Here is a 12,600-nt window from a genome sequence, read left to right on the forward strand (position 1 = left end):
GGAACGACAAAGTCATCTTTTCACAGACAACTTTGACAACGGACGTTATAGCGAAGCCAGGACAGACGTTGACGATGGTTAGATCACCCGGACCCGCACGCCCCATCAACGCCAACACCCTCGCTGATGATCTACCGCCAGACACCAATAGATTGCGCAGACGCGATCATACTCCCGAATCAATCACATGCGTCGTGACATGTTGTGTCTGTACGTTGTCGGGTCCCTTACGTCTTGGTGTCTTTGGCCTCCTGTTGCATGATGTCCAGGATCATGCGGCACGCCGCGGAGCAGCCCTCGGGGTGGAATGGATGCTGATGGGCTTCTCCGCGCCCCAGCGTTCTCCTTGCGGTGCACGTCGATCCTGCCGGGACACACAGAGAGCCGAGTCGTTCACTTGATGGAAGGGTACGTGTGTTTTTTTCGTTCTTTTGATTAAAAGGAAACAGTGATGCTAGGCTTTTTTTTTTTTTTACATAAGAAATGACTGCTTCTAACGGGCGCTTTTAACTGCTTCCAATCTAACACACCGACATTGTTTATGCAAAATAAAGATTTTTGCAGTTAGACCACTGATGTCATTGCTCCAATTTGGGGAACACAAACCAAGACCAATGAACAATAAATATACATTTATTTGAGTCGTCCAAAATATTGAATACCTCCCCCACGCCTCCTTATGGACGCTTTCTTAAGGATTTTTTTTATTGGAGTCAGTCAACATAGTTCAACGAAGGTTGTACTATGAAAAAACTAGATCCAACCTTCCCGAAGAACCCTTAATGACAAGGAAAAAAAACCAAAACATATATCCTACCTTGCTAGGCACACACACGCACACGTACACACGCACACGTACACACACACACACGCACACGTACACACACACACGCACACGCACACATACACACACACACACACACACACACACATACGTACACGTACACACACACACGCACACACACACACACACACACACGCACACACAGGGCGTTCCACTCACTTGCTCTGCGTCTGCTTGGTGATGTTGCGGATGGTGGCCCCCTCCTTGCCGATGATGGCCCCGACGTACTGCGTGGGCACCAGGAGCCTCAGGGGGATGTCCGTGTGCTGGTGCTTGGGGGGCATCCCGGAGCCCGGGGAGCCGCCGCCGCGGTGCCCGCCGCGGGGGCCGTAGCCGGGGCGCCGGCCGTTGTCGGGCCCCCGCGGGCCGCCCTCCGCCTCGGAGGTCTCGTCGGGGATGTAGGAGACGTGCAGGGCGTTGTTCTCAAACTGGTAGCCGTTCAGCTTCTGGATGGCTCTGAGGGACGGACACACGCACGGTCATTATGGATTTATTTTTTTTAATCAAGAGATTTATTCAGCAATAACGAGGCCCCCTGAACGAAGTACCCTTGTCCCACCCTTTGTTACCCGTGTCCCATTGATTTAGAAGTTGTATTGCTTCTGCCGACCAAGGATTGGTTGGAGAACCGCGTGAGACTGTAGGAACTGTTATTGACCAATCGGAATAGAGCTTTTAACAAAACTGTGGAATGAGTAGGCTTATACCCCTGCTACCGACAAAGGTTAGTAATGGCTTCTTTCATCTTCAGTGTTTTAGCTTTTTTTATCAACTTTATCATCTGATATTAAATATTGTTGTCTTTTTCGTTTTTTAGTTGTTGAAACACACACATGCAGTGGTATAAACAGCGGTAAGATTTGAACCAAACTTTCACTTCCTCGTTTGCCATAACTGGGTGATTCTTATCCTTTGGACAGGTTTCAATGTTAACATGCAAATATTATGAATATACAACTCCAATATCGATTTCCTATCAATGATGTTGCTATGCTTCTTATTTATAATTTTATTTCGATTTTATCTGCTGCTATGCTTAATTTATCAAGACTTCTATAGTTCCTATAGAATAAAACCTGTCTAAATAATGTCAATCAATAAAATGTGCATTATTCCAATTGGCCATCTCACATTATATTGTTCTTTTTAAAGTTCATTTTTTATGACTATATTGTTGACTGCATAAGTAGTTACTGTATGAATTAAAAGTGTAATGTTAACAGTTAACAATCACGCATAAAGTGAGGCATACCAACAGGATTTCAATGATTACTTCACTGTTGTGTCACATTATAACCTCAAGTCAGAGCTGTTAACCGGTTCGGTTTATCGGCCACTAGGTGGCATCCGTGAAGCACAAGCATGACTGCTTAGCGCAGACCAAGAATCTCGATTCAGTTTCATACGGGTTACAACGACTTCATTGTTGCTGACATTTTTACACTCTTTCAGGCAACCATTAAAAAAAAATGCTACTTTAAATACCACTGCTGTTATTGATAATAGAAGGTACAAAAACGAAATAACTTGGGGAATAATTCACACTTTTACAGAGGAATTTACAAGGCAACTAGGAAGATTAAAAGAGAAAGGAAGATGGAGATAGGAACTTACTGCCTGGCATGTTCCCGGGTTCCGTATGTAACATTGACCACGGCCGTCTCGCTGTCTGTGTTCACTGGGAGGGAAAGAGAGAGAGAGAGAGGATGAGATTACAATCTGGATCGCCTTGACCTAGGACCTACAATACCTTATAGAATCCATTATACGAAGAGCAGCACTATCCGTTGGCTGTTGGCTAGGAGTAGAGCTTACCTTGTTCACAGTTCTCCACGGTGCCATGCTGCGCCAGCAGACCATCTAACACCTGGCAGAGACACGGGGATTACATGTAGTGTCAGATCAGTAGAATCATCTTTTTTTTACAAAATGGCGAGAAACATATTCATAGCATAGAAGCTGATACTGCGTCGTCTGAATAAGAGACTTGGTTATTTTGTACTCATCTCTCCTTTCTGCCTCATGTGTGCTCAATGTGTACAATTAATTGTCTTTCAATGTCTACCTATTGAAACCGACCCTGAATAATGGTGTTTAGCTGTTGCATGATTGCATTACTTTTGGCAACTGCTTATAATATGAGATGTAATAAATAGAATTAAGAATTGCACAAACCAAACATTGATCAATTTTTGCAAAACCATCCATTCACCAAAACGACACATTTCCTAAAAAGTGTCTTTGCTCTCAAACTGGCTGCTGCTGACGTTTCAGCGTTGCTATCCATCATTTTCCCCACTGTTCCAGATCCAGCCTACATTCTGTGGGATTCATCGCTTCCTCCTTTAGGCGGCGCAGGGCTGGAACGGTGCAGCCGTCAGTATCCTACACATCCCTGAACACATCCCTGAACACATCCCTGAACACACCCGGGTCAGTCGTCTGAGCGATCCGAAGACAGGCCGTTCCTGTTCACTGACGGCCTGAATAACAAGTAACCCCCCCCTCTCCCTCCCCCTCCCTGAATCACACACCCTGACTCATGTACAGTCAACACACACACATACACAAGCAAACACCCACATAGACGCACACACAGAGACACACAACTCATACGCATGACTACGCTTCCCTTCCCGAATCCTTACTTTGACACATGCATGCTTATTCCTCTTCTCTTATCTAAAGGCTAAAACAAAAACCTCCTCCCATACTTTAAAAAACGTCTCTCCGGGAGGCCGACAGAGGGCCTGAGGTCTGACCGCAGGGGAAAGGGGGGGGCGTCGTCGCGCAGAGACGTCGCCCCCGTGTGGACAGACCTGGAAGGAGCCCTGAGTGTCTCGGCTGGTGCTGCGCGGGGCGCTGGGAACGGGTGGTGAACTGTACGCTGCAGGAGCAGAGAGCCTGCCGGCGGGCCACCATGCCTGCACATACGCCCGCCCCCATGTGAAGCATGCACACACACATGCACACGCACACTCACACACCCTACATAAAGGGGGCGCAAGGACCCGCATGTATGCACACACACACACGCACACACACACACACACACACACACAGACACACACAAGCATGCAAGCGTTTGAGCAGACACACACACACACTCTACACTCTACATATGGAAGCTATTGATCCGCCCCCGTGTTTCTGAGTACAGTAAAATATTGTTTGATGAGCGCCCCGATTATACGCTACTATTTATACCCCGAGGAATGAGGGGAGAGGAAGAGAACGAGACGAAAGAGGAGACGGGTGGGGGGAGAGAGTTGTGGTGGGGGGGTTAATCGCGACATTAGAGATTAGGCTATGGGAGAAGAAAAAAGAGTTGGGAACAGAAAGAATACGAGCAGAGAGTAAGCGGCAAGCAGAAATGCGAGAGTATCATGAATGAAGTCGAGAGGAAATGTGAGGAGAGGTGGAGGGGGGGAAAAAAGTAAGGGTTGAAACTGATGACATCATGTCTCCCCTGCCCCCCCCCACAAAACTTCTAGTCGTTTACCACTTTGAATTCTACAGATTCTGCAAAAGTTCACTTCCACATGTTAAAGGGCAATTTTTTATCTTCCAATTCTGACGCATTGTCTCACTGACTTTGTTTCTCGCCCGTGTCTCTGCCTCATGCAAACACTGTGTGTCGTCTGTTTGGATAGTATCTCTAAAAAACGTAAAGGAAGGTAAAGTCTACAAAACGTCCCTGAAAATTAAACGGAGGGCATGCAACGTAACGTTTGATCGGTAGAGATGTTGCCATGTATATATCGTCAATAAAGAGCCAACTTTCTATTAAAAGTTAATAACGATAATTGTAGGGACACAGAGGCTTATAGCCTTAGCGTTACTTAGGGACTATTAAGACGGGAAAAAGGGTATGTCTCTTTGTGGCGCTTCAGTAAGCCCCCCATCTTCTCCCATTGATGTATACCACCCCACAGCAAATTCACCATTTGCTCAGTAGCAAATGGTGAATTTGCTACTGAGAATATAAGCATGCAAACTACATTTTGGATTGGATTTATGTGACAGCAAATTGCCAGCAATGTAAATTCCAACATTTAGTGCAGAAAACAATTAGTCCACCAATTCACATTCAATCAATGCAGCTCAACTACACAAAATGTGATTTAAAATCAGCAATTCAATTCACCACTGTATTCACCACTAAAAACCCTTAATGTATTTCGGAGCATTAAGGGGTAGAGCTCATGTGAAACGCCGGGAGGGGCTGCGATATAACCCTCACCCGGCAGTTTTGGATAACGACACCTTAAGAAATCCTGTGGCAGCGGGGCAAACCCCACCGCCCGCCTCTGGGAACAGAGGGGTTGATGTCAGGGTGGAGAGCCCTCATTGCTGTCCACTCTGGCAACCTCCAGTGTCTCTATCCTCTCTCTCCTTTATTTCATTTTAGCTTGCATTACAACCCGACTTTCAATAGTTATACAAGTGCAAGAGTCTGGCTCAATTAAGTCCTGAGAAATCCACACAGTAGAAAAAGTCACCACACGCACGCACTAACACACACACACACGCGGACACACACACACACGGACACACACACACACACACACACACACACACAACCAAACAAACATACACAACATAGCATCCTCCCAAATATTTGAAATGGGGTCAACTGAGACAGACAAACCTTTAAATACCAAGCCAATTAATCTCAATCTCCCTCTGAGAGCTGAAAAGACTCAATACTAACCACTTCTTCCAAGGTGAGGTCCTCCTCCATACTTCCAGCCATTGAAACAGGATCAGTTGCATTCGACACATGGGCTTACCAGAGAAACTCACAAGGCTATCCACAGGTTTTTCGGGTCAGCTGGGGCTGACCAATGAGCATGCTAACATCCCTCAACTACCAGTGGTTGCACTGGTATAGAAATTGAATCTCACCCCATGAACAAACAGGAGTGAGTTATCAGTCGCCTGAAATCAACAAGAGCATTCTGGAAGAGAACTGGAAAGTCCACTTACTGAAAGGTCTCCAAAGAGAGCTCTAAAGGTAGATACTAATGGTGTTAATTGAGACACTTACCTCCCACTGCAGGTGAGGAGGGATGTTTCTGAACTGCAACTTCCTGGTCCTGTGAACAGAAGGGAGAGAGACATTAGACGTCAGTTCAAATAATGCATTGACGAACGAATGCCAAAATCTGGCATTAGCAACCATCCAACCTGGTCTGGGAGTTATTATCTAAGGAATTTCAAGAACAATGTTTATTTACTAATTTCAAATGACTGTGGTGTGGTGTATGTGTTTTGTGTGTGTGTGTGTGTGTGTGTGTGTGTGTGTGTGTGTGTGTGTGTGTGTGTGTGTGTGTGTGTGTGTGTGTGTGTGTGTGTGTTGTGTTTGTGTGTGTTTTGTTTGTGTGTGCGCGTGCGTGTAGCTTTGAGTGGTAATTTCCGAGCCAAACATTTTACCAAACATTTTCATGATACATACTAAAAGGACGCGATAAAACCCCTCTAGGACTTGAAGTACAGCTCATAATCCACTAATCTGACGGAGACATGTAGAAACACACATTCATGTTATAGGCAGGTCCCATGGTTTTAGTCTGTGCCGTCAGAGAGGAGCACTATGCACCTGATCGTTACACCGTACACCGATACACTGAACAATTTTCTCAGCTCCTTCATCGCCGAACACTACAATACCACCAATCCACAAATAGCGTATCGCACAAAGGCAAATGCACCCAGACTACACCTTGTCTCAGTGGAGCTATAGTCATACAGTCTACCACACAGAGGCAATGCAGAGTAATACAAAGCCAAGAAAGTGTTGTAGGCACTTCCCATTGCTCCGTCTCTGCTCAATGCATGCCATTGTGTTATATGGTGTCATCAGTCACTCCAGAGACTTGTTTGATCACAGTACACTGGAGTTGTCAGTCTTCTAGTGCCTGAATTTGTGTGTGTATGTTCTATAAATGGGACATGCTTGAGTAATAGACTTTCAGTCTTTTAGACCTGTGATAGCCTATGTGATTTAGATCTACCACACATATGTTTTATCGTATAAATCTAGTATATAAGTATATAAGTCTATAAAAAAGATTTGTAGGTAAGTCGCAATCACAATTTCAAGAACAATTCCAGCTGTCTTGTCAAAATATATATATATTTTAAGGTTGGAGATAATGTACGCCGCCTGGTTTTGGAACTGAATTCAACCATAATTCAGTCAGCCATTTTGGAGTCTGGGCTCCAGTTGCTGGAGAAGGCCACTGACTCAACAGCAAGTGGGATGGCGTCTGGCTGGACCACCCCCACACACAACCACACATGGAGAGGGGGGAGGGGGTCGCCAGTGAATAGGATAGGTGGCAGTGCGGTATGTGTGGTGCATATGTTCATGCTTGCATGCCTGTGTGAATGTGTGTGTGTGTGTGTGTGTGTGTGTTTTGCGAGTTTTTCCTCAGCGCCGTTCAGCGTGTGTAGCATGAGTCACCTAAACATCAACAGCCATCGCGGTTCCCGCTGACCACAGCAGAGGATTTATGGAGGTAGTTTAAAATTATAGGACATAAATCCTTAAGTCCTCCTTACCATCCACAGCCACCAATCACCATCTCCGAATGGCCCCATCAACCCCCCCGCCCACTAACCGTCCCAAGCCACGTTTATTGAGCCTTGGGCAGAAATGCACGGAAGCCTTTGTGTATTTAAAGAATACCTGACATACACTTATCTTGGTAAAAAATAAAAGAAGCTTTTGATCCTGCATCAATTGTTTAAGACTGTGGGCTGTGTTACAAAACCACCCTCTAAGTTATAGCATTTCTTAAAACATACACACACACACACACACAAACATCTGAAGCACCACCGCTAGCGACTACCACTCTTTCACCACTCACACACACACACACAAGCAAACGTATGTAGATGCACAAAGGGGATAGGGACAATGCTACTAATGCTCTCCCTCCCCCCAACAAACCCCCCCCCCCCCCCAAAACCCCCACAGACCCCTGTTGACCCCCAGTCCCTGCCCCGTCAGAGGCTGCCACCTGCCCACCCCACATCATCACTCTAAACTATATAACGCCCCCCCCCCTGCCACACACACACACACATTCCGTACAAACACACCTAATTTACCATGAGTGAACTTCTTTTAACCCTATGGCGTCCGCCCCTACTTTTTCGGACCTTCCTATTGGGTGGTACCATGGCAGCAGTTGAAGAATGGGCGTGTCCATAAGACGGATGGGCGGATGCGGTGAAACAGTCACAACAACACGCTCCAGCGAGCGTGCTTTTCCCGCACCTCCACTCGTCTTTTAGATGTTGTGTATGAAAAATATTTGTTTAGACAACTCTTTGGACAGGACCGCCAAACCGGTCCACGAAAGAAATCAAACCATGGCGGATGAAAAGATGCATCGCTCTTAAGCTGGGTAATCACAGCCCGCATGTAGAGGCAGGTGGTGAGGGCCTAGAGGCAGGCAGTCAGTTAATCCAAAGTTAATAAACATAAGCCTTGTTGAGTTAGGAAGGCGCCCGGTAGGATTTCCTGAAAACTTCCAAGAAGATACATGGAGGTAAATAAGACAACACCAAAACGTAAAACCTACCATGCGATATGTATGCCTGCCTAGCGCCTACGGGCTATTTTTCCCTGTGTATGCATTTATCGACAATAGGTCCATCCCTGCTTACGATGGAGCAAGTATCCTGGTCAGAAAAATGACGAAGGAAGACAGAAGTCTTGGTCGATGAGTGGAGCTCAACAGGGGGGCACAGCGTCGCCCTGCGCTGGGCAGCCTTTCAGAGAGCCCCATGCTTAGTTTCTGCTTCAAATGGAACAAAGAGGGGTGGCGGGGTGGGAAAAGAGCATGAGGAATGAGGCAGTGTGGTCTTTGAGGAGAGCCCCAGCGGGGGGGGTAGGGAGGTGTGCTTCCATAAGGTCAAAGATCAAGGGGCACAACTCTTTACACCAGCCAGAGGTTGCCCAATAATGACCAGGGCTTGTGTGTGCGAGCGTGAGTGTGAGTGTGAGTGTGAGTGTGAGTGTGAGTGTGTGTGTGTGTGTGTGTGTGAGAGTGTGAGTGTGAGTGGTGTGTGTGTGTTTGTGGGGGGGGGGGGCAGCAAGATTCTCTCCTAGCATATTTTAATAGTCAACCCAGGGGCCTGATATTGACAGTATTCCTGGCCAGTTATTTCGGTGGGGCCACTGGGAAGACCACAAGAGGGCACTGAGAGGCCCTCACCAGCACCTTGTTAGGCACAAACTATGCTACAACAATTGCAGATCCTTTTTTTATGTTAATGTTAATGTTTTATTCAATGTATTTTGCCTTTCACATAACTCCAAAGTGCATCTTACTTTAGCTACAATGAAATAAAGGCACGTGGCACATTTCTACAAATAGACTTGTTAAAGTAAACCAATAAAATACTTTTTGTGTTGTAAGCTTATGTGCCAATGTCTTGACGACCCGCTAGTCTAACAGTGTGCAACAACAGTTTGTTCATTTCTATTCAGACCTCCTTAGGATGTGTTATTTGGGGGAACGTGTGTGTGTGTGTGTGTGTGTGTGTGTGTGTGTGTGTGTGTGTGTGTGTGTGTGTGTGTGTGTGTGATACTACACTCTAACTGCCACTAGTGAAAATAGCCCCTCCCAGACATAGAAAACACATGGTAAACGTGTAAGGGGACCAGATGAAGGTCAAAGGGGCAGGGGGAAATGGAAAGGGGATAAAGTGGTGGAAGCTATGCTGTTTCTGCACTTCCGGTTCGCCCTCGCCAGTATCTGTAACCAATCACGAAGCGAGTTCAGAAGATGAAAGGAGAGAGAAATAGAGATATGGTTCAAGTAGAATTTTATGTGCAACGTGTGTTATACTTGTGTGTGTGTGTGTGTGTGTGTGTGTGTGTGTGAGAGATAGAATGTGCATTTTACGTTGTGTGTGTGTGTGTGTTTTTGTAATGCTCTGCAATCTTTTCGTAACAGTTAATAAATCGGCCCTTTGACACCTGTTCTACAGAGCAAAAAAACGGTACTTTTGAGTTCTTTGGTGGTTTGAGATTCGGGTCGTATCCCCTGGTTCAACTAGAGTTTGGATACGACACTCCTCCAGCTAATGACCTGTGCATTAGGGTACCGCTGATTGCTTGGGCTTTATAGACACACAGTGCTACTCTGTACGTCTTGCAGTCATGTAGCTAACTAAAAGCAGAACTAATTACACCTGCAACCCGTAATTAATTTAGACATAGGTCATCACACTGCCAGACTACAAATGGTGAAACCTAACCATTGACTGAACTGAGCAAAATCAGATTTGTCTGTATGGCTGGCAGTCATCGGGAAGCTAGACTGATACAATATCCAGCACCTTTCAGTTTATTGAATTGCGCATAGCAGCAACATGCTAAGTACTATATAGAAAAACATCTTGTGTGTGTGTGTGTGTGTGTGTGTGTGTGTGTGTGTGTGTGTGTGTGTGCTGCAGGCGTGTGATAGTGACAGCAACGTCTTGTTACAATAATGCTTAAAGCTGATTATATCCAAAAGAGAGTGAGACAGAGAGAGTTAAAAACGTAGGTAACAATCGTATCACACAAAATATGAACTACGTTCAGACCTGTTGCAACAAAAGGTGGATAATAAGGATGGGATTTCACTGTCTACTGGTAAAGTATGTTGTCCCCACCTCGCCTACAACGGTATACCACCCTCCAACCGCCCCACCCCTTACTAGACCACTCTTACCCACTTGTTTTGCCTGCACCTAACACACGCACACGCACACGCACACGCACACACACACACACACACACACACACACACACACACACACACACACACACTGCATTTTCCTCAACTGCTGCGTTTCAGCCCATCCCCCAGTCACACACATTGAGATAATGTTCTCCCCTAGAACCCAACCAGTCTTCATGGAGGTGAAAGGTCAAGCCAGGGGGTGCTTTTGCAACAACAGCTTACCTCCACCACCAGGAGAGTTACGGAGAGTGCTTCCCGAAAGCGCTCGGTGGTGTGAATATATTATACACAGATGGGAATCATATCAAAATGCTAAAACACTCAAAGCACCAAAATCATGTTTTAGGAATTAAGGGGATCACATACATGTAACATGCCTATGTATTTTTCCTTTGGAATGCAACATTTTAACTAAGGTTGGAGAAACGTCACATCATTTGCATCAGGTACCACATTCCATGTGTCTGCATACTTTTAGTGCTGAAATGTTGCACTTCCAATTATGGCATTATAGTTTTCACTGGCTTTATTACAAATGTTATGTTAAACTAGTATTCTGAACCTGGCAAAAGGCCATAGCTGTCTCTGCTTATTAGGTGCAATGTTTTTAACATCCCTTCATATTTTTGGTTCACATTAGACAGTAAACTATTCATGAATGAACATGACATTAAACTCGTATTGACAGTGTAGTACTCTGATTGATTGTTTGGCGGAGATAGCAGGGTCTGTCAGTCATATAATGTTACAGGAGGATGATGATCTATATCCGAGAATTATCTCATAATTCAACACTCCATCTTGACGTGGTTTGGAATCAAACTCATCGCCACTTACACTTAGCTCTTAACTATCCATGGAAATAAGAAACAGCTAACGACGACACACACCGTCCCTCACATCGATATGATCTTTCACATTAACAGTTATTCTAAGGTGCTGGCCAATCCCCGATAGCCATGCAGGGGAACCATGCCACACCCATTATGCATCTCTCGGTCGTACCATAAAACAGAAAGCAAACTGTTGGACAGAAAAATTGCAAAAAGAAAACAAGCAGTTCTGCTGGCAGTAGTAGCCCGCCGCGACCAAAGAAAAACAGACGTGGGACCCAGGAAAAAATAAATCCCTAGTTCAAATCCCAAAGCATCTGCCAAACTAAACAAAACATTTCATCAGATGAATAAAACTCACACCTGTGTTTTCCCTCTCTCCACTGCTATAGTTTAAAGTTCCCATGAGCAGGTCCACCAAGTCAATATTACTATGAAATGCTGAGAAATATCAGACAGAGCAACGCCAGTGAAAATAAATGCAGTCTAAACCCAAAGACCAAGAAAGAATGCGAAGATTAAAAAAAACACCTGTCTCCCGCATGACTGGTGACATGGGACTGAGACACGCAACAGAGAAGCGATGGCTAGCGGTGCTCTCTTGCTGTTGCGGTACAAACACTGGCCGGCGAATGCTGCTGGTTAATATTTGATGAGCCTTATCTAGCCAGCAGAAAATCATGGATGAATATTTTATTGCTAATGTGCAGAAGCCATTTCCTAGCTCCTCCTCCTTAGCCTCCAGACACCACCACTGACCCATCATGTAGCATGGTCTAGCTTAGCATTCACACGAATTTCACACATAGCTCCACACCACGCCCCTCACCTAGGTCTGCTTTGATGTTTCCGACAAACCCGATGGCCAACAGTATGTTCTTGGACTTAAACTTTGACCCAATGCAGGATTTTACGTATGGCGTCTGAAACCTCTTCAGTTGGCAGAGCCATAATATTTGAAATTAATTTCAATTGTTCTTAGAAGAACCAAAGAAGAGTTAACATTTTCACCCATTTTAGGGAAGATATTCTTTGACAGCAAATAAGACAAGACCATAAAGGCTGGAAATGATTACATTTAGTAGTAGTGATATAGCCTTTTCATTGTCAACTCTGATTGAAGATATTATGGTTGATGACGTTGTTGAACAAAAGAAAGTTGTTGAATTTG

The 12,600-nt window shown here is 45.2% G+C and overlaps 1 protein-coding gene across 1 annotated transcript in view; it reads right to left on the minus strand.

Annotated features, from left to right (window-relative positions):
* igf2bp1 (insulin-like growth factor 2 mRNA binding protein 1) overlaps positions 1-12,600 on the minus strand; it is a gene marked incomplete at both ends in the record, with an annotated part of 41,760 nt that overhangs the window by 8,771 nt on the left and 20,389 nt on the right. Inside the window, 7 exon segments of the mRNA XM_079745901.1 lie at positions 232-304; positions 307-333; positions 336-364; positions 1,004-1,300; positions 2,459-2,522; positions 2,660-2,711; positions 5,895-5,943. Of these exon segments, the coding sequence (XP_079602027.1) occupies positions 232-304; positions 307-333; positions 336-364; positions 1,004-1,300; positions 2,459-2,522; positions 2,660-2,711; positions 5,895-5,943 (591 nt within the window).

This window comes from Pollachius pollachius (genome assembly GCF_949987615.1).
Source record: "Pollachius pollachius genome assembly, chromosome: 11".
Lineage (NCBI taxonomy): Eukaryota > Metazoa > Chordata > Actinopteri > Gadiformes > Gadidae > Pollachius > Pollachius pollachius.